This window comes from Nuphar pumila, chromosome 6 (assembly GCF_984573655.1).
Source record: "Nuphar pumila chromosome 6, dmNupPumi1.hap1.1, whole genome shotgun sequence".
In the NCBI taxonomy this organism is placed as follows: Eukaryota; Viridiplantae; Streptophyta; class Magnoliopsida; order Nymphaeales; family Nymphaeaceae; genus Nuphar; species Nuphar pumila.
The window spans coordinates 122,094,453-122,118,762 of NC_143254.1; the positions used below are offsets into that span (position 1 = coordinate 122,094,453).

Below are 24,310 nucleotides of genomic sequence, written 5' to 3' on the forward strand. Positions count from 1 at the left end.
TCAACTTCTAGCTTGCACAAAATCCTTCTAAAATATTTGAGAAGCAAGATCCACCACTTCAACTTCTAAGAATCTGAAGGCACGGTTTTCGAGGCACTCGAAAAAAGAAGAATCCCAACGATCCTTAATCACCAACCGAGCTCTGATATCATGTAAAAATGTCTACGAAGAGACAATACGCATACAAGCATAAATACTTAAAAAAGAAGTGCACGAAGGCACTCTCACAACACTTGAACATAATACGCAAAAAGCGTATAAATAATAAACATGCAATAATGCATGTATTTCATAAAAAGGAAGCAAGTGCTTGAGACTATAAAGCTTATTTTACAACAAAGGGGAACACCCCTATTTATACAAGAAAGAAGAGGTGCAAGAGGGGGCTCCCCAAAGGAGTCGTTGGGGAGCTCCCAACGGTCACAATTGTGACCGTTGGGGGCTCCCCAACGACTCTATTGGGGAGACCCCCAATGCACCTTTTTGAATATGCAAAAAGGAAAAAATAAAATAAAAAGAATTACAAAAATAAAAGAAAAAAAAATACAGCATATTCCAAATGGAATATGCGCAAAATGTAAAAAGGCTGAAATACCCTTTTCGGGTAAAAATAGAAAAATGTATAAATATATATACTTATATATAGAGATACGTATACATATAACATATGTATATGTATCTCTATGTATATAAGTATATATATTTATACTTACAATAATGTTTTTGAGTATACATTTTAACAAAAACTTCTCCTTGCAGTTATTGCAGCTAGGCAATGGAAGTGGTGGCAAGTGGATATGAAGAATGCATTCTTAAATGAAGATTTAGAGAGGAAGTCTATATGGAATTACCGCCACAGTATTCAGATTCTCAAGGCAGAGTATACAAGCTAAGGCGAGCCTTATATAGGATTCGCGTGCGTGGTCTGAAAAATTCAGCATTGTTGTCAGATCACTTGGTTTTGAGCAAAGTTATCATGACCGTACTTTGTTCGTATTGTTATCCTCTCAAGGCAAGTGCATATTACTTTTATATGTTGATGATATGATTGTTACTAAAGATGATGTGAAGAGGGTAGAGGACACCAAGAGATTGGCCAATGTTTTTGAGATGAAAGACCTTAGTTTCTTGAAATGTTTCCTTGGTTTGAAGATTGCATACTCTAGAAGGGGGTTGTATTTGTCACAACATAAGTATGCAACCGAGCTTGTTGTGAAAGTTAGGCTTGCAAAGGATGCCAAGAAAGTGGCCTCTCCAATAGAAGCTAATGCAAAGTTGAGGGCTACTGATGGAGAGGCTTTGGAGGATCCAGTGGTGTACAGGCAGTTGGTCGGGAGATTGATATACCTGACTATTTTCAGACCAGATATCACATATGTTGTTGTCAGCCAGTTTATGAGCTCACATACATCTTTTCATATTGTTGTTTTTAGGATAATTCGCTATGTGAGAGATACTATGCATTACAAGATGCTCTTTTCATCATCATCCTTCACAGATCTTAGAGTCTTTTGTGATTCAAATTTTTGAGGGTCTACTCTTGACCGTCTCTACACCACAGGTTTCAGTATTTTCCTTGGAACTTGGTTTCTTGGAAAAGCAAAAAGCAAAAAGCAACAAATGGTTGTTATCTACTACAAAAGTTGAATATAGAGCAACAACTCAGTTTACTGCAAAAGTCATTTGGATAAGGTGGCTATTGGGTGAGCTTGGAATTTCTATGGGTGAGAAAACTCTCTTGTATTATGACAAATGTGTAGGGCTCTGCTGTTAAGATAAATGTAATGTTGTGGTTTAGTTATCGAGGTATACTTGGGTATACTTATCAGTGCTTCCTTTGTATTTGTTATTCTTTGTATCCTTTTTGTTTTCTAAGTATACATTTGGTATACCTACTAGGTATTTAGTATTTAGATTAAGTATATTTTAAATGTATACTTGTAAGGTAAGAATAGGTATTTTTTATATGTTTATTTTTAGTCATTATTTAATGACTAATGTTTTTGTAATTTTTATTTTTGGTCAAACTATTTTGACCAAGCTAGCCGTTAGGATTATGCTTACGGCTAGTTGGAGGAGGTCCAACTAGCCATTAGGTTATGTCTAAGGGAAGAGTATCATACTATGTGATATTTGTTGATGATTATAGTAGACATACATGGATATATTTTCTTAGAGTCAAATCCGAAGTGTTTGATTGTTTTCAAAAATTTCACAACTATACTAAAAATCAATTTAAAGTAAATATTAAAATTTTTAGATCTGAATCCAGTGGAGAATTTTTGTCAAATGTTTTCAAAAATTATCTTTATCATCATGGAATTGTTCATCAAAGATCTTCCCATATACTACACAACAAAATGGCCTAGCCGGAAAAAAATATCAGCATATTATTGAAACCATTACGACTCTTAGATAAAAAAATGTTCCTAAAGTTTTTTGGGCCAATGCCTCTCTTACGGTGGTTTATTTGATCAATAGAACGCCTTCAAATATTCTTGGAAACATGTCTCCTATAAAAAATGTGTTTAAAACACCGCCCACTATGAAAGATTAAAAGTTTTTTGTTGTAAATGTTTTGTCCTTACTAACAAAAATAGCTTTGGTACACTCTCGTGATTCTTGTTTTTATAATGAAACCAAAGACAATCCGCACTAGATTGAAGCAATAAAGAGCAGCCCTGCATAAATGTAGTACATGGGAGATTACTGATCGACTTCTAGACAAGTAGTGGGATCTAAATGGGTCTAATGGTAGTATAGAGGTATAAAGCTGATGCAGTGAAGAATCGGCTGTCACGAGGTACATTATTTGATGCAGCAGGAGATCGGTTGTCGCGCTTCACTTAGACGTTGACGATGAAGAGCACGACCCCACGGTCATGCGATGGCAGGAAAGAAGTAACAATTGACGCCGTGAATACACGGTGTTTGAATTTGATTCAAGGGATTTAACTAAAACAATGAAAGTAGAATGACAGGAAACAGAAAAAAAACAAGCAAATGTGGTAAAAGAATGGTTGCTGCAGACAGAACGTAAAAAAAAGGCTCTCAATAAAATGTTCTCTGTCGCACGCAACCCTAGAGTGACCTATTTAAAGGTTGCAAGTGGACCCGGGACTCGGGTCCGGTCCTGGACCCGAGACGTCTTCAGTCTGGAGCTGGATCAGTGACGATCTGGGTTGTTCCTCATCTGGAGTCCGGGTCTTCCCTCGTCTGGCGTAGGTACGCAGGGCCACGTCCCTGTGCCAATGCACCTTACCTGCGATCGAATCCACCTCCTGAGTCCGATCGTCCACCTCCATTGGATCGGGTTCCCTGGCCCAACCTTGGTCACGTGGTACAGACCTGATCCAGTCCTGCTCTGCATCAAAAGCTCATTTCATTGCATAACAATATACACAAAAATATTGTCTTAATTATGATGAAACTTTTAGTCCAGTAGTTAAGATGGGGGACTATTCACACAGTATTGTCTTTTGCGACTATTTATGATTGGCATATTGAGCAACTTGATGTCAACAATGCTTTCTTACATTGCAACCTTCATGAAAAGAGTATATGGTAAGGCGATCTTTCTAAAAAAGTCCGTAAGTTAAAAATTAAAAATTGAAATTTATGGACTCAAACAGGCTTCACTTTCTTGGTTTGAGAGATTTTGTACTGTAGTTCAATAGTATGGATTTAGTAGAAGTCAGGTTGATTATTCCTTCTTTGTGAATAGAGAACATAATGGCATTACAATTATTCTATTGTGTGTAGATGATATTTTCGGGAATCGAGGCATCACATACTAAAGGTGAAACAATTGCGACATGAAAAAATTCACATGAAAGATCTTGGGCAATTGAGATATTTTCTTGGAGTGGAAATTGACTGTCAGCATGATTGTGTGGTCCTTTCACAACATAAATATACATATGATTTGCTTCACAATTCAAGAAGAGCCGATTTAAACCTGCATATATATATATATATATATATATATATATATATATATATATATATATATATATATATATATATATATATATATATATATATATATATATATATATATATATATATATGCAGCATTGACCAAGCATTTGTTTGAGAATGAGGAAGAATTAATTAAGCATCCTGAGTGTCTTTAAGTATAGTTGGTGCTTTGCAATATGTTTCATTTACTAGACCTGATATTGTGTTGTGAATTAGGTTTCCAAATTTATGCATGCTCTAAGAACTTCGCGCATGAAAGTAGTAAAAAGAATATTATGATACACCAAAGGAACATTACAAATAGAATTATTTATAAAGTGCCTTTAAATAAAGATCTTACATCCATGCCCTTGAAGGCGAATGCTTTTTCGGATACAAATTGACCAGAAGATCAACGTCGGGCTATTGTGTGTATTTTGGTGCTTATTTGATCTCATGTAGTAGAAGGCAGAGAACAGTTGCTCAATTTAGCTCTGAGGCCGAGTACAGACCAATGGCCTTTGTAGCCTCAAAAGCCACATGAGTGAGGAATTTATTAATGACTATTGGTTTTCCCATATCTAAATCTATTCTCTTCTTAGATAATAAAAGTGTGGAATCCATACCATTGAATCCTGTCCTGCCCCATAGAATAAAGCGTATAGCCCTTGATACTCATTTCAGACAAAAAAAAAAGAATGAGGCTGTCCAGCACCATAGAATAAAGCATCCCTTGATACTCATTTCACACAAAAAAAGATTAAGGCGTAGGAATTGGAAATACAATTTGTGTATAGCAAAGATCAAGTCATGGATTTACTCAAAGGAATTAGTAAGATTGACACCGAGAGTTGAGGAACAAGCTGTCCATGCTTATCATGCATGTATAGCTTGAGAGGGGGGGCTGTTAGAAAACCGGATTTGGATTGGATCTGAAATTGGTCATGGGTCTCGGATCTAGTCTTACCTTTGGATGACCCTATAGTGGCATGATTATAATTCATGTTTCATTTGACAACTGTTTTATAATGAGTAGGTGAGGATAAGTTATTGTAGCTTAGAAACTACAGGCACCAAAAGCTCCCTTGCAAGTTCCTCACTTTCTTTGGGCTCGCATGGTGTGTTCCTTCTATTTCTCTCTTGTTCTCAAAACTAATATATGGAGCATTACAATTTTCACATGATCAAACTCTGGCCTTAAATCCATGAAAACCTCAATCACTCGAGACTCATCTTGTTTCTAGCTTTCTTCCCTTTGGCAAGTCTTGCACTTTTTACACTTAGCAATCAGCATACTTAGGCACTATCTTAATGAGTGCAACCAAAACTGCTGCATCTCTGTATAGAAGCCCTCGATGGTTTTCTTCTCTTGTCTTATCCCTCTCAACTCTTGCACTAACTGGTATTTTTATGCCTACTTAGTTTGTTGATACACTTGAGCAAAAAGTTTCATGCATTTTCAGCATCTTCAAACTTATCCAAGTTAATGTCCCAAAGAGAAGCAACCACAGGCACCAAAAGCTCCAGAATATGACCTAGAACCCAAAGTCTAAATCAGGTTTTAGTTTTCCTAAAACAGGTAGAGAATGCATAAATCCAATATACCTCTGAATCGCTTGAAATTTGTCTCTAAAATCTTTTTCTTGGTAGTGTTTAAGCAACTGCGACATACTGCAGCTCAAAACCCATCCATAAAATTCTGGGCATTTCAAAGATGATGATTTGAGCCCTAAGATAACACCGCAAAAGATTTCAGATGATCTCAACAGATTTCTTATGCTAAATGAGATTGTTCACACCACAATACAAGTTCTTCTCACCTCTAAATGCTCTGATACCATCTTCATTAGATTTCAAAGAGGGGTAAGAAGAGACACAAAGATGTAGAGGCCAAAATGCAATTTACTATCATTCAACATAACCATACAGATATAATAACAGAAAAAAATAACTAAAAAATGTTCTAACCATAGTCAAGTTACAATAGGATATAAGAAAAATAAAAAATGCCAACTAAGCCCCTAAGCACAATCTAATGGGAAAGATCCACAGTTTCCACAGTTGGTCAATATAGAAAAGCTTCTTGCCTTGCTCTGAAGAAACTATCTATAGGAACTGAAAATGTCCGTTAGACCATGAAAAATTAGCTCCAAACATATACTATAATTGATCAACTTACAATCTGGGGCATGTAAAACTAACTGTGAAATATCGTTCAGTCCTCTTATCAATATACCAATCCAAAGCAAGTCAAAATTGGTCAACAAAGGTTTCTCTTTGATCATAAGAAGTTCTGTATCTCATATAATTCAGAAACGCCAGGGGACATAATTACAGTAAGTATTGGTATCAATTTGAGTAAGCAATAAATTTAAATAAAATCTGCAGTCATCTCATACACCTGTGAAGAAACACAAAAGGACAGGTACATGTATCCTGAACATTCTTGCAAACTTTACCTTACAAACAGTGCGTCCAGTAGCCAAATGCAGAGCCTCCACACCTTCCTTTTGGTGTGCAACAACTACATTTGGAACCCACCAAAGCTGAGTGTGATTTGTTATTGTAGGAATATACAAAGTCGTCTGCAAAGGTAAATTAGTGGGTCACTTGCATTCGGAAAGAATAAGAAAGGGAAATTATTATGACTACTAGCTTCTGCTTGGAACATTAAAACAACAGATTCAGGATCTATTACACCAGGTAAAGAGATAACCAGCAATACATGGTTTCTCACAAGCATAATAGTTAATACATCAATACATGGTTTCGAAAATTCATAATGCATGATAGGTTTTAAATCCACATGCTAAAGCAAACAACAAATAAAAAGCTACCAGTACCAGTTTGCAGTCTACTGACCTATAAAAACATAGAGAACAAGAGAGGCAAATATAATGAAGAGAGTTTTTGTACCTTAAGTACAAAACTGGCATCATACCCCACAAAAATATGAGAACATAAATGGGAAATCACTCAGAGAATTGATCTACGCCTGACTGGACTCAACCAGAAGAACTCGATACACGAACCAACATACGCGCTCTTGCACAAAGCAACTAGGCAAATCAGAATGACTTAGTGAACCAAACACAGCTTCACTACCATTTTGGCCAGGTTGAATAAATTCTGATTAAATCCTAAACTATTGAAAGTCGGAAACATCAGGTAGGATATAAAAACAAACACAAAATGCATGTGACAATTACCTAGAACACATCATATTTTTATCAGTTTGTTGCTGTTCTTTTCATCATTGTATGCTCATCATCATTACTGACACCACCATCATTCAATATTATAACTATGATTACATTATGGTAAGAACAAGTTATCAAGCTTCCAAAGTGAGTTTACATCCACTGATTCTATTGAGAAAGAATAAACTGACCAACAGTATCTCCCAGTGGAACTTTCCCTGAAGAAAATCACCACCAACAGTATCTCCCAGTGGAACTTTCCCTGAAGAAAATCACCACAAGCTCACCTATGTGGCTAAGGGAAATATTGACCTTGTTGACATTGTCTTCAGATGTCCATGATACAAACACCCTCTAAAGGTGGTACATAACAGCACAATCACAGGGAAGCTGAAAATGGGCACTATTCAGATACAGCCTATGACCTGTCAGCATGGACATTTGAGCCAATGGGCATACAAGGTAGCAGAGATTTACAGTTACAAAGCTCTGAAGATTGAGACATCATTCAATGCAGAAGAGAATTCTATCTCAGCTAATACAAATGTTTGCAACCACTCAATTCAGGAAGTACAGATAAAAAGTTGACAACATAATTAGATTGCTAGATCAGAATACATTTGTGAACATAAAATTGGTGAGACTGACCTAGCAACAAAAACAATACTACCATTAGGAGCTATGTCACACAGACACTTCACTTAACATGAGTATTCTGTATCAACATGTCACGACACTCGGACACAATACAACACTTCACCGACATAATCAAACCAGTTTCACGCAAATTCAACTTGCTGTCATTAACTTTATCTATTTTCTTTTATGATCTTTACATTACACTTCAAATTTCAACTTAGTTTCATTATTTGATGTACCTAAATGTAGTGATAAAATTGTAGTTTTATACACACACACATACATACATTTATGTGTGTGTACGCCCGTGTCCCCGTGTCCTAATTTTTGGAAATTATCGTATTGTATTAAGCATATCTACATCGGTTCCTGCTCCCGCATCTGTATCCAAGTGACAGATTAGGAGCTATCTAGTATCAATCAAAAACCTTATGTAGATGCAAGTGCTAAATTTAACATGACAAAATACTTGCATTGATACCAGATACTGTGAAAAATAGCAGGTTAGTTGGGTCTTAAGGGCATAATTGGTATTATAGAAATTTCTCTTGGACTCTTTTTAGAAGTACAAACAAGCTGACGAACATAATTACTGTAACGCCCCAAAAATCCAGGACTTGTAACTTTTAGAATAGTTTAGAAAGCTTTGAAATCATACAATAATCAGAGTTTAAATAGTACTTCAGCGGAAAATGATATTTTTAAAACCACAAGTCAATGGACCTTTAGCGCATTACAGGGTAAACTTTCCTTTGTCGAATCCCGCACAACTATTGAAATCAAATGGTTTAGAAATAGAGTTTCAATAATTGAGAATTTGTTCATGGGATTTTGCAACTCATTATATTTGTTGAAACCAAAAAGAAGTTTACTAAAACAGTTTTAGTAACTCAAGGTTTAATTAAAAGAGAATTTTTGAAATACACTTCATACCAAATTTACCAACATGTTCTCAAGAGCGAAACGTCAGGGAAAGAGCTCTATCTTAATCTCATCACGCCATCGTGTCATCGCAGACTGTATTACTTATCCATTACCTGCCCATAAAATGGGTCAGTTTCACTAAAAACTGGTAGGTACACAAACAGGACAATATAGAATATAATTAAGCAGAATAATTTAATATGTCAAGTAGGCAGGCAATTAAATAGCAATTTACTTTCAGCAGAGTCATGGAGCAAACTATCATGAGCACAATGTTAAAATTATTACAAGCATTTTACTGGCACAAGTACGCTAACTATTACAAGCAAAGAACGACATAAGAAATTTAACTAGCAAAATACAATGCTTCATCAACCACACACACAATTCCATAAGTATTGAACCTTTTGTACACTATAACTTTCATACGCGCATAACTCAACAAATTGTGTGATCGGATTTAAATTATGTTTCGATATTAACTGGCCAAGTGGGTACGCACAAGGCACTTATCCGGGAGTTTATTATGCTATGTATTTTATGATAACCCGAATAGCTGACTGAGTCCGCACCTAAGAGGACGGTCGGTCGGTGACCAAGAGAGAAATCCCCAAAGCAGCATAAACAATGGATGCATCCCGAACATGGAGAGCTACCACCTAGGATAATTATGGTAGTCCCCTTCCCCTAACTCCGATGACTGGGGAAGCCGAGTCTTTTGCTCGTAACTGCCATTAATGGCTTGTCCATCAAAGTTTTTGTATCTTCTCATCCTCTCTCCAGACAGGAGTCAGCGGTTCGAATGAGTACATCAGTGTTAATTAACTGAAGACCCATTCTACATACTCTGGTCTTTCAACCAAACTCGAGTATCTTGCAGGTGAAGGCGGAATCATCACCTATTTAGGTTATCTTAGCATTTTGTTATTTGCACTCGTCGAGGTTGCCACAACCTACTCATTCAATCATCGCAACGTAAGAAGACGTACTTGTCAAAAAGTACGGTCGTACTTGTTAAAAGTACAACTACGATGAAAGGGAAATGGTTCTACAAAAGAAACCCCAACAGATATTATCTACAAAAGAATCAATACAATACAGTTTGGCAAGATAAGTCTTGAATTCACTTCAACAATATTTTGCATATTTCATGATGCAAGGTCGTCTCGGATCTCTCGTCCGATCAATAAAGTACTTAACATGTTGTGCATGTCTAAAAGTACGCTATACTGAACAAGGGAGATATGTGGGCTTCTCAAAAGAAACACCCAACACACAACTTCATAACGATCCAAAGAATATAGGAGTGCTCATTTGGCACGATTCATTTTTAAAAGCCATAATGCCACATTAAGTCATTCACGCAAGGCACAACACTATCAATCTTGCATCCAAAATTTATCTTAGTATCGACATGTGACACTAGATTGATAAATGAAGAATGGGTCTTTCAACAGAACCCCACTCATTCATAGGCTCATGCCCTTGATTGGGATTATTCGAATTGGGTCGCAACTCGAATCGGGGTTATAAAATATTTCTCCCAAGTGTGTGGACCTGGGAGGGCCCAAATGTGACTTCGCAATCCGACAGGACTTCAAACTTAACTTTGCAAAAGTTGTGCATTTTGAAGAACACTGGGTTTGCAGAAGGAAATCCTCTTTAAAAGAACTATAGCGCACAAGCGCAACTTCTAGTGTTTTGAAAACAACTGAAATCAGGTTAGTCACAAGACTACATTTATGTAAGTACATATTTACCATGAGTGTGAGCATATGCAGGTTATAACATGACGACAAACAACTCTCGACTTGCGATGTCGCACATCGAGCGAAAAGCACATAAGTAACACAGGAGGTATCAAAACCATACCTTGACCACTTAGATAGGCAAACACATAAGGTCATAAGTAATACATGAGACACGAAGTCGTACCTCACTCAAAAAAAAACGTGCAGACAAAAATATATGCAAGCAAACAAGGGCATAGGTATTGCACAAAGTATGAAACCACACCTCAAACTCATAAGCAACTATGCAAAATAATGATCGAAGAACGAAATTGTACCTCGACCCATGATCATGCAAACAAGAAAATACGCAATGCAGAAGCAATATAACTCTAAGCATGTCTAGCATGGGCATCTTAATTATTTCAACTTAAATAGGTTCATTTATTGCCCTTTGTGCGACTTTACCCTACCTCGAAATGTTATGAGGTTGCGTCGCTGCGAGCGTTTGAGAGTATAGGCGATGCGGGGGCTCGGGTCACGGGGTACGAGTGGAATCTGTCGCGGAATCTGCAGGAAACCCAATGTTAGTATGAAAGTGACCAAAGAAGGGGCAGGGAGTAGGAGGCCAGGCTCGACCCTCAGGCCAAGCATATCCTTGATCTTCAAGGAGGCTACGAGGAGTGGTGGGCTCGGCTGTCAGGCCAAGCCCGACACTAGGTTGTAGGGTACCCAATTCAGGGAGGGAGACAGAGAGGGGCAGGGCATCACCCCTGCCGACCAAGCCAAAGGCGACAGGGGCCTTGCCCCTGTCTGCCGATGAAAGACACAAAGGGCAGGGACGAACGAGAAGGTAAAGGTGGCAGGGGCTTGGCCCCTGCCGGTCTGTCGAAAAGAGGCGACAGGGTCATCGCCCTGTCGGCCTGTCAGAGAAAACGAATGTAGCAGGGGCTCGGCCCCTGCCGAGCCATCGAAAGAAGGGTCCAGGCAACAGGGATTCGGCCCCTGCCAGCCTGTCGGAGGGCGAGTGAAAAAGAAACTGGCAGGGGCAGACCAAGGGAAAGCATGGCGTTGGGGTCGCAGCCACTCACAAGGAGTCGATGGCATCGGGGATTGCGAGGTTGGGACGCCGGCGAAAGGGGCTCTGGCGAGTTGTGCAGGACTGAGGGTGAGAACCCAAAGAGAAGGAGCAAAATGAGGGAACGAGAGAGAGATCAGGTTACCTGAGGGGGGGATGGCACGGTCGCCGGCAACGACTTGCCAGAGGGGAGCTCGCAAGGAGAGGGGGGGGGCGCAGGTGTGCCTGGCCCCCTGCTGGCTCTCCGACAACCTCAAGAGAGAGAGGGAGACGACAGGGGCCCTGTAGGCCACCTGTGGGGCCTCCAATGGACACCGAGGGAGTGGGAGGGCGCGGCAGGGGCCGTGCGTCGCCTGTCGGCCTCCCAGCAAACCCTCAAGAATAGGGAAAAGAGGGAGGGCATGGCAGGGGCCATCGGCCTCCCGGCGAGATGACAGCGAGGGAGAGGAGGAGGATTAGAAGACTGGGGGAGGAGAAGGGGAAAAAGGCGTACCTTTAAGGTCGTCGACGGTGGTCACAGCGGCGGCGGCGATCGGACCAAAAGGAGGAGGCGTCGTGGTTCGCAGGGGCGTCAGTGTGAGGAGGAGGCTCGAGAGGGAGGCATGCCCCCTCTGCCCTCTTGCGATGCTTTCAAAGGGGGGGGGCGAAATTTGGGGAAACCCTCAAGGGTTTCCCTTATCTACCGAGGGGGTGGAGCGGCGCGGGTGAGGTGCGGCATACAGGGAAGGGTTTTGTTTTAAAACCCTCACCCTGCGTCGGGTTTTAAAACCCCAACGAGGGCGGGCCTGGGTCGGGTCCCGACCCGGGTCCGATAATTTTTTTTTTTTTACGTGGGTTTTACAATTAGATTTCTACATCAGAATAAAAGGCACCGACATAAATAAACTTAGTGAGACTAACCTAGCAACAAAAACATTATTACCATCTTCTAAGTAATTTTAGGCACTATCTAGTATACAAATAAAAAACCTATGAGTGTTGAATTTACATGATATAATTTTTGCTTTAATGTGAAAATAGCAGGTTGATTGTCTTAGGGGCATAGTTGGTACTATTGTATTTGTCATCAACTTTTTGCACATACTTCTTCATTAGTTTATTTTGTAGTTGTATTACTTTTGTTAGGGGTAGGCCTAGGAAGACATGGATGGAGGTGATAGGAAAGGATATGAATGCTTTGAACCTCACCGAGGACATGGCATTGGATAAAAATGATTGGAGGAGAAGGATTCATGTGGAAGACCCAGAATGATTTTCTTTTTTGGTTCATATCGCCGACCCCAATTGTTTTGGGATGAAGGCGTAGTTGTTGTTGTTGTTGTATTACTTTTGTTAGGGGCATTCTAGACTTTGCAATGCTTCTTGGTGTTTGAACCCCAATAAAGAGGGCCCGCTCTTGTATTCTCACTAGCTTAATAAAGACTTGATGAGCTTGGCCCTCCACTCTCTTCTTGCCCCATTTGTGTTGGCAATTCATGAAGCTATTTGAAGATGGTATCAGAGCCTTGAAGGACGGCATTAAAAGGCTCAAGTGAAAGGGTTGAATCTACTGAGGAGCACCACACTGGTAAAGCAGCTGATGCAATAATAACGTCATTATTTTCAGGCACTCATGAAAACAGTGACTAGGTAGGTTTACTTTGGGTTTATTTGCTGATGAAAGCCCTTATAGAAACCAAGACTCTAGAAACAAATGCCATCTGATTTGGAGTTGACTCGACAAAGTTATGATTTTTTCAACAATTTTTAGGAAACTATTGTTAAGTTTGATGTAATAATATGTATTACTATTTTTTGTGCTACCCCTCTGTAAACACCCCAAATTTTTCAAAATCTTTTAAATATTCCCCTTTTGCCCCTAAATTCATTTTTTGAGTAAATAAGTCATTTTAAATCTAAATTCTGGTTCATTTCTCAAGTTTTATTGAAATTAAATTCATTTTATACGTTTAAATTGATTTTGGATCTGGATCCATTGTCCAGATCCAAATCTGAATCTCCTTGTTCAAATTTTAAATTAAAATTATAGAAAATACCAAAAATAGTTTTAAATAGCTCAGACAGTCCATCCGACAGCCGTTTGGGCCCATCACATTGTATTTCCCGATTCGAGTGTCAAAATTGAACATTTTCTCAGTATTTGGGTCCAAACCCATTCTTTTGAAGAAACTTTCCCCAAAATAACCCTGATCTTTCAGAAAAACCTTTCTCTTATGAATATTTTGAAATTTTGTAAAATTGGTATTAATTTTCTTAAGTTTTAGAGTTTTGTTTTTTTTACAAATATATGCTTAAAAAGAAAAGAACAAAAAAATATATATATATAAAAAAATAATAAAAATAATAATAATAATAAAATCAAGAATCCAAATTTTTTTTTTGTAGAAACTAGGTAATCTTTTTAAACTTTTTGTTAAAACCCTCTGATTGAAACCTTTTTTTTTTTTGAAAACAAAAACCACTTTTTAGAAAATTTCTGAAAAGAAGCCCCTTCTTTGCAAATTAAGGAAAGTAGCAACGGCCATCCTCCCGTGCGCCCTCCATCGCCTCCCTCCTTCATTCATCCTCAACAACATCTGCCCCTTCCAGAGTCTTCTTCCTCCTCTTTAAAAGGGGAACGCAGGAGGAAGGGAAAGGGGGGAGATCGAGTTTTCTTTTCTCTGCCTTTCACGATATCAAGTAAGATCGGAGTTTAAAAATTCTGCGCCATCTCTCTTTGTTTTCATCCATTGTTCAACCCTCCAATCTCCAGAGCTTCGACAGAATCGTAGGTGAGTGACTTTATCCTTCTCCCTTTTAACTCTGATCTTATTTTTGTCATTTTTTTTTCTTTTCTTTCTTGTTTATCGTATTTCCTTCTTTCTGCAAATTTTTTTTTCCCTCTCTGTTATGATTTGGCATCAGTTATACCCGATCCTCTTATATTTATCTTTTATTATTCAACAAGACGCATCATCCGTAGCTTCGGTTTGCATCTAGCAACATTGATCTACGTATTGCCACATTAATGGAATTTTTACATTCCCACATTGGATTTTCTTTTCCTTTGATTTTTTTTCCCTTTCTTTTGTTATTTCTGTTTTATTTCCCTTTTAATCTTTACAGCGTAGGATGTTTAGATGAAGAGTTATATTCTTTGTATCTTATTAATGCTTCTCTATGTTTGTGATTCACCATCAACATCAATGGTTTGTGTAGACCAATGATCAGAGGTCTAGGTAGAATCATCTCTTGCTCCTGTTTTACAAGCATATACCTATGCATATATTCCCCCTGTGATTCTACATTTTGCTTTGTGAGTTCGCATTTTCATCAAAAAAAAAAAAAGGAAAAAGTGAAAAGAAAAAGTAGCTTCAGTTATATCAATAATTTTGATATCAGGAGACGCTCTTTGACACGGGGTCGTTTAGTTCCCCCTTCTCTTTTTCATTTGTAATGTGTTCCGGACTTTGTTACCCAGAATGCTGTAATTTATAAGCTTCAATCCTTATCGCATTAAGCATTCCTGTATTTTCTAGATCCAATATCCCCTGTACCTGTGGTCTTTGTAAGTCTATATGCTGGCTTCATTTCTTCGTTACTGGGTTAACAACATCAAATTGTTATTCATCCAACATGGTACATTGCATTTGTTTATTCCTTCTTTTTTTTCTTCTTATTTTCATTTACTTCCTTCCTTTTTAGTTTTCCTTTTTACTTTTTTTTTTTTTTTTGTTCGTTCCATGGCGATGATTGATTCACATTTTTATTTCTTTTGCTGGCTTTCGATATCCTGTTCTGGTCCCCTGGTTTTGATTGCCTGCTTGTATCTTGATAATCTACACATCGTAATAAGGTGATTGACTGTATCATGGTCGTTGTTACTTTCAGCCTGTTTAACATTTTACATTTTATCCTTGTACTATTTTGTTCCCATGGCAAGAGATGATTTACCTGTTTCCACCAACACTTTTTTTTTTTTTCTGTTTTCCCATAATTCCTGTCTACTTCCCATAGATCGATGTTTAGGTCACCTCTGTAAACACCGAACTGAATATATGTTTAGTGGCTTAACACCTGCAAATGCTTTACATTCGTTTTATCATCTTTTAGCTGTTATCACAACATGTTTGGCTCTTGGTGCAAAATTTACAACAACTGGCGTTCTTGTGACAAACACGATGGATGTATCCAAGAACTGCAGTTTGGATTCCCTGCTCAGTTTCCCTACCTTCTCCACGTTGTTATATGTTTAGCACTTTGCAACAACTCTGCATTGCAACATAACTTTGAAAAGGGGACTAATGAAAAGATCAGGGAGATAAACAGAAGTTCTGCTATATGTCCTAACAGAAAGGGTATAAGAGCAGAGTTGGAAGCGAGATTTCATGTCCTTGACAGCAAAAGAGTCACTGAGCTGTCTGGCTTTTGTGTTGAAAGATGCCTCCTATCCAGCATACTTTATCTTTTGAGGATAAAGAAAAACTAACATTCGCTAGATTGGCTGGAATGCTGAACCCACCAAGGAGAGAAGTATCGGATGATATTCAGACATATATGCCTGCTGGAATATGTGGGATAGTTATCAATGGTGATAACAGATTTACTACAGGATCTCTATGCCACCAAATTGGGTTTTTATCACTTTTTTTTTCTTTCTTCATTCAGCTCCTGCAGTCTCATCACCACTGTAAACCATTTTCTGTTTCTACTTGTATACCTCCAGCTTCACCACAGTCCATCTTTGTGCACTGCCCTCTTCCCTGCATCATTGCATCTCCACTTTTAACACATTGCCATTACCCCTCCACAGTTGCTGTAGAAGCAACCTACCCCTTCTCTTTTTTTTTTGGATTTACAGCAACATTTTGCTGTAAAGCATCCTTATAGTCACATATATTTCACCAATATATAGCGTCTGCATATTCCCATTTCAACACCATTTTGCATACACCTTCAGCACAGTTTCCACCCTATTTCACCATACACCAAACCTCTTCACTGATTCACATATTGATATGACCCAACATCAGCTGGATTTCAATGATGTCAGCATACCTTTTATACCCCCATCTTATCTCACAGCATTTTTCTTCTTCATTTTGCTGCTCATAGGCATAATCCATTTCCTATTACAAGTTATCTACAGCAGTTGTTCGCTGCAAACTTGTTTCCCCTGCACTTCCTCTACCACTCATCAACCTAACAACTGTTATCCATCACCTGTGCTACAGCAAAACTCCATATTTTCTGTTTCAACCCACGTTCAAAATTCTATCCACTCAAATATACCAATGGCCATAGTCAGGGTATATTGAGAGTTAATTTCATTTTAAATCCTATAAAAGCACCAAATGTGTTTCATTCTTCACCTGAATTTAAATATAGATTATTATATAATACATTCAATGACCATAGTCAAGGATGTATTATATATTCAATCTTATTTCAATTCATTTAAAGAATGAAATAGCTTTTCAAAATCCAATTTCAAAAATTTAAATTCATTCATCATTTAGGATAGAATTGCATCATATTTCCTCTTCAAAAACTCCAAGTAATGTAAATACTTTCTTCAAATCTATCTTAAATCCTTACCAAATCCAATTCATTCTTTCAATTTTCAAAATTTTATTTCATTTTTAAATCTCAAAGTTCAATCTAACTTTGAGATTTCAAATTCATTTTATATTCAAATTCAAAATTAGATTTCAAAGTTCAATTTAACTTTGAAATTCCAAATTCATTTTATATTCAAAACTCTAATCAAACTCCAAATTCAATCTTAACCTTGAGACTCTTGATTCATCTTCTAAATTCCAAATTCAAATACTCCAAATCAAATCCAAAGTTCAATTTAACTTTGAGATTCCCTTCATCTTCTAAATTTTAAATTCAAACTTCAAAATTCAAGGTCTAATTTGACTTTGAAATTCATTTGTATATTCAAGATTCAAATTCTAAATTTCATTTTTTAAATTTGGAAGTTCTTGATTCATCTTCTGAATTTAACAAACTCCAAATTCATTTTAGGGTCCAGGATTCAACACTCAAATTGGATCTCAGATTTCAGATCCAATTCCCCTTTAGGATCCAGAATCCAAATTTCACTTTGGATCTCAGATTTCAGATCCAATTCCCTCTTAGGATCCAGAGTCCAATTTCACTTTGGATCTCAGACTTCAGATCCAATTCCCCTTTAGGATCCAGAACCCAATTCTACTTTGGATCTCAGACTCCAGATTCAATTCCATTTTAGGATCTAGAATCCAATTCTACTTTGGATCTCAGATTTTAGATCCAAATCCATTTTAAGGTCCAAACTTCATATTTAAAATTTCAAATTTCAAATCCAATTCTATTTTTCAAATTCTAAACTTTCAAATCCAAATCCACTTCATTTCCAGATTTCAAATCTAAATCCCTTTTCAGATCTCATCCGAACTTCATTCCTATTTTCTTGGATTTCTCAAAGTCCATTCTGATTTCAAAATTGAAATTCAAATTCCATTTCAAATACTCATTTCCTTCCTAAATCCATGATTAAATTCAAAGCCCATTTCTGACTTTGAAACTTCATTTACTTTCATTTCAAAGCTTCAAATCATTCTTTCTCAAAGTCAAAGATTTATTCTTCCAACTCTGATTTACTTCAAAGACTTAGAAATTCTCTGATCTATCTCAAGTTCTAAATCAATCATTTCTTCATTCCCTTACTAAGTTCATCTCAGAATACTTGGAAATTTTCAAAACACCTTTCAAAAGAAGCATACATTCTTGCATGGCACAAGCATGATTCTTTGTGCATTTAGAGTTAGAATAAATTCTTAGATTATATTTAGGCAAAGCAGAACGCATAGATTCGATCCTTGGTTCGATTACCCCTGGTAAAGGCGCTAGGAACGGTCGAACCTCGTACCGACGAGCGAATCCCGTCTCTCCATCTTCCCGCAAATTTTCAAAACGGAGGCGAGTTATTTTCTAAATATTTTCAAATAAAGGTCAAGTGAAAACCCGCAAAATAGTTCCTCTTCTCTCTCTTTCTTTCTCTCTTTCTTTTTCTTTCTTTTATCCTTCTCCCTTCAAAAAGGAGGAGAATAGAGGTTAGAAAAGGAAAAGAGAAGGAAGAGAGAGAAACCATAAAGAGAGGAAAAATTTTGCGATGATCACACCCTCTCACTATGTATATGTACATTTCACTCTTTTCAGGGGTATTCTTGTATTTTCCATAGTGCTAGTGTGGAGTCAACTATTTTTGTCTTTTAATGAGGTAGGGGAGAAGTCTCCCCTATATTGTTGTATACAAGGTTGTTAAATGTGATGAGGCGAAGCGAGGCGTTGAGCCTGCGCTTCGCCTCTGAGGCGTACGCCTCAGGTACTGAGGCGTACGCCTCTCACAACATGAGATGATTTCAATATTTTTAATATATGTTTATTTTTTACACTTCTTCATTTTTTTTTCCTCGTAGGGTATGGGCAGATAAAATATTGAAGCGTACGCCTACCTGATTTCAATATTTTTAATATATATTTATTTTTTACACAGTACCTGATTTCAATATTTACCTTAGGCGCATCACTGCAACGCCTCGGTACCTTCAGCGTGCGCTTCGCCTCTGAAGCGTACGCTTCAGGTACTGAGGCGTACGCGTCTCACAACACTGGTTGTATATCTCTAATTTTAAAGAGAATGAAGTTTCTCTTCTCATCTTCTTTGTTATCTCTCTCATGGTTGGAACTCTATTGCTTTGATATCGCATCAGAGTCATAACTTACCCTAGAGAGAGGTATTTGGTGATCATCCGAAAGGAAAGACGAAGAAGAAACTTCATTATGGTGTGTCGAGTGTATGTTGTTTTGTGTGTCCCAAGAAGGTCGTTCATACATTTGTTGCAGTTTGGTTTGATTGATTTGAGGATTTGGTAGACCTTGATTTTAAATGATTTCTAAATAAAAAATCATTTTGATGAGAGGTATACTCGATTTTATATGTATTTTTTCTGATTTTATGAATAGTGATGTGAATAGTGATCGATTTGGATTTCTGGCAGTTATGATCAGATCAATAGTTTTTTGTGGCCTCAGTTTGATGTAATCTGGTCTTTTTTATGTGGAGAATCTTTTAGAAGTGTTGTTTTGACAATATTTGGTGTTTTGGTGAGGCTTTGAAGTGATTTTAGTGGTCTATTTAAGGCAGTAGTTGAGTTTTTGCTTATTGTTGAGTAGTAGAACCAGAGTTATACCAAAAGCTTCTTAGATAGGTGGGAAGCTCACTTCCCGAAAACTCACTTTAGAAGCACGATACTCTTCGCTTTTGAAACTTGATCTCGATTCTCCCATACTTCTCCTATGCTTTTCACACATTTCATCTATTTCTCTCACGCTTTTCACTCACTTCCATGTGCTTTCTCTAAATTAGCAGTCATCATTTTTAGATTTTGTTAAAAACTTAATTGTTACACTAAAAAATCATGAAATTTAAAAATAGCCACTTTTATTTTATTTGCGTTCTATTTTGATCCCCATTCAATTTTTATATTGCTTTGTTTTTATTACTCACTTTTTGCTTTATATACATTTTCAAACGCATCGCTTCTCGCTTCCGCTTCTCGTATTATTTGAAGCAAGTCTTTGAACAATCAAATTAGTGTAATATCGTGTATTTTTTCATGATTTTTTAAAATCGATAAATATGATTTTTAAATTATATATTTAATTAAATTGATAAAAATCATGAAAAAATATATTAATTTATAGGTGACATTAGCTGGGTCTGGGCGTGGCCCAGAGCCCACTAACAAGACCTAGTTGAGCCAATTATGATTTGAGAAATTTTTTGTTTTTAACTTTTAAATTCGAGCAAAAAATGAGCGAAATGTAGGTTAAATTCAAGCGAAAATCAAGTATGTACACTATTAGATGCACCTTCGAATACTGATCGCGTTGGCGGCCTATTTTACGAATTCAAGTTACATTTGACCCAAAAATTGCATTTTTTAAAAATGACCCGCCTTTATTTTTTACTTTTTCTAGATTGGATTGGACTAGATTCGCTCTCTTTGATCCAAGTTAAAATGGATCTAGACCCAGTCCAAGATCCATATTGACTAGGATCTGGTCCAGGTGAATTCATATGGATTTGGATTTTTGATCCAAATTTGGATCTGAAATCCATCCATAGCCAATTTAAAACTTTAAAATCAACTTTAAATTAAAAGAGGATGAGAGTAGAACTCTATCCCATAAAGTCTTCCAGAGGTGGGTGACAGCCTCTAGAATATTCTTTAGAATATTATATTAAATAAAATAATTAATTAAAAGGGATAATATTTAAAAGATAATGTACAGTTTTATATGAAATAGAACTCTACTTAATTAAGAGCTCTAGAGGGGACGTCGCCCCTTCTAGAAGTTGTCTATCCACCGGTTCCGCCCTCCCCCAGTCTTATTTGGTGCACTTTTACTTGGTGAGTTTTGTTCTCCAACATACCTAGGATCATCTTTATACCACCAGTTTGCTTTAACATGTCCACGTTTCTTGCAAATGTAGCATGTGGGTATTTTCTTGCCCTGATAAAAAATAGGAGGTGTATTAGGAAGTAGGAGCAGCCCACGTCTTCCCTGATTACCGCCTAGCCCTTTGCCTCGTCCTCTCATGCCTCTTCCTTTTTCAAACTGTGCTTGAAATAAGTACCTGTTGACTGTTTGTTGCCCCTTAGGATTCTCAGCAGATCCTCTTCCTAAATTCATCTCAAATTGTAGCAACTTAGGACGTAAAGCTTCAAAAGTAGGTAGTTCATCAAAACAAGATAACATAGTATAGATAATGTTGTATTCGGATCCTAATCCATTAAGAATCTGTTGTACCTTATCCTTATTTGAAATGATGTGACCAATCACAACAAGTTGATCTGTGATTTCCTTCATCTTAAGGTACTCCATGATAAACATGGATCCCTTTTTAAGATTCAGAAACTCCCTTTTAAGAAACATACCTCTGGCCTCAGAAACCTGTGAAAATGTTTGAGCAAGTTGGTTCCACAATTCCATAGTTGTGCAATCATCTGGAATGCTAAACAAAACCTCATGTGACAATGTAGAGGTGATATATGCCACCAACGTCTGATCACATTTCATTCAGGAAATGTATTCTGGGTTCTGAACCTGTGAGGATTTAATAACAGCCAATTTTTCATCCTTTTCTTCCCTTAGTATAAATTCTGGTAGAGTCTGAATCAATCCATCCAAATGACCAGAAAGATCTTGGCTTCCAATAAAATGAAAGATTTATCTTTTCCAAGAAAATTTGATGTATTTAATTTTTGAAAACTAACTGATTGAGGAAGCTTGCTCAAAGAACTGAAGAGGAAGTAGAATTCATGGTAGGTAAAAGGAGGATGAAAGGGATCAAAAGAGGAAACGCTGCAATAACAAAGTTTGTCTGTGTTTTTTTTTTTTTTGCAACAACAGAGACCCAGTCACGAAAAATAAATAATTGATCAGCAGTAAAAAAATGATATATTAATTCCTAAGCAGGAATAATATATATTTTCTTTTTTTTAGAAACGAATAAGTATGGGATCACGAGTTTCAGATCTGAGGAGAAAACAAGTTCAGATCTAGAAACCTAAATCTGGATTCACTTTTGAAGGGAGCAACAGGTTTAGATCTGGATTCAGATTCAGATTCATATCTGAAATAAAACACGACAGATTCTCAGATTGGGAGATTAGGGTTTGAAATCAGACCAGGACTCAAATTTAGAACTGAAACAGAATAGGACATAGGGTTTTGAAATTAACGTGAAAGACAGATTCACACCCTTAAGAAAAGGGATCTGATCTGAATCTTGATCCAAATTCATATTAGGAAAATACTTGAGAAAAGAAGGAGAACCTAAAACCAAAATTGTGGTCTAGGGTATTGAAACTAACGTGAAAGACAGATTTACATCCTTAAGAAAGGGGATATCATCTAAATCTTGGTCTAGATTCATATCAGAAAAAGTCTTGAGAAAAAGAGAACCGAAAACCAAAATCGTGGTCTAGGGTTTCAGATTTAAGAAAAGAAGGGAAACACAAAGATTATTCGGAACTCACCGCAATGGAGCGCTGATACCATATAAGATCTGCAAATTTGCACCAGAAACACAGTTTGTAGGGAAGAAGAGAGAAAGGAAGAAGAAAAGGCTATAACAACTGATTTTCCACACCCTTCCTCATGGGTCGTGGGTTTCTTTATATTAACCATTAGGTTACATTTCAATAATGCCCCTACTTATAATACATAGAAAAGATACCTACAAAAGAAACATTAAAATACAGTTACAAACAGAAACATGATACTCAAAACACGTCAATCAATCTTATAATATCGTGTGTGTTTTCATGATTTTTAAATTCAAAATTATGATTTTTACATTAAGTATTTAATGAAATTGACAAAAATCATGAAAAATATATTAAAATATAGGTGACGTCAAACCTAAATAAGCCAATTATAATTTGAGAATTTTTTTATTTCTAACCTTTCAATTCGAGCGAATGAGCGAAATTCGAAAGCGAAAATCAAGTATGTATACTATTATATGCGCCTCATAATTCTAAGCACGTTGGTATCCTGTTTTTCTAAAATCGGGTTACGGTTGACCCGAAAATCGCATTTTTCAAAAATGACCCACCTTTATTTTTGTTTTTTTCTGGATTTGATCGGACTAGATCTGCTCTATTTGATCCAAGTTAATATGGATTTGGACCCAATCCAAGACCCATATTAACTACGATCTAGTCCAGGTAGGATCCATATGGATTTGGATCTGAAATCCATCCAAGGACAATTTAAAACTTTAAAATCAATTTAAAATTTAAATTGGGTAGGTAGAGTTCTACCTCGAGTAGAACTCTACTCTAAGAAGACTTTCCAGAGGATGGCAACACCCTCTGAAATATTCTCAGAATATAATATTAAATAAATTAAATAATAAAATTATTAATAATAAAAAGATAATATCTAGAAGAGGTAGAGCTCTACCTTTGGTAGAACTCTACTCTCTAAAAGAGAGCTCTAGAGGGGATGTCACCCTCTAGATAAGAATCTAATTAAAAATAATAATAATAATAATAAAGATAAAACTTTAAAAAACATATATGTAAAGTTGACCATAATTTGCTAAGTTTCATGCTATGTAAATTGAACAGGTTAGGCCCACATTCATGTGGGCTGCAGACTTATGTATTTGATTAGATATTTGATTGATTATGCATGCTCATGGAGTCAAATGTCATGTTGCAAATGTGCATATCATATGCATAAATCTGAAGTTTATTTTGATGTTTGCATAAATATGGGCATATGTATATTTTGATGTTTATGCATGGAATTGATCATGATAATGTGTGTTGCAAGCATTTGTTTGCATGTGTATGCGTTGGGATTTATATGCATTCATATTGTGTATTTGAATGCGCATTATAAACATGTTTTGAAATAATGAGTGTGTTGCATGTTCACAGAAATTTTGCAAATGATGTATAAATCACTTTTGAGATGGGTTGGTAGTCAGCGGGTGCGGGTGTGAGGGTGCAACACTTTCAAAAAACTTAGGTGCGAGGGTGAGGCAAAAATATAAAAAATTATATATATATATATATATATAGTCCAAAAGTTAGACATAAATGACCTTGGGTGTGTTGACTGCACCCAGGATCAGGTTGACCGCATCGGGTACGGGTGTGGGTGCGACGCGGGTGCGGCACTTAGTTAAAGAATCCCTGTGACATAGGTAGTCAAATGTTAACCAC

The 24,310-nt window shown here is 36.9% G+C and overlaps 1 protein-coding gene across 1 annotated transcript in view; it reads right to left on the reverse strand.

The window, feature by feature from the left end:
• Nucleotides 1–24,310, reverse strand: part of LOC149835991 (uncharacterized) — a 70,553-nt gene that overhangs the window by 11,702 nt on the left and 34,541 nt on the right. Inside the window, exon 10 of the mRNA XM_090008890.1 lies at nt 6,420–6,545. Coding sequence (XP_089865016.1) covers nt 6,420–6,545 — 126 coding nt within the window. The remainder of the gene's footprint in view (nt 1–6,419; nt 6,546–24,310) is intronic.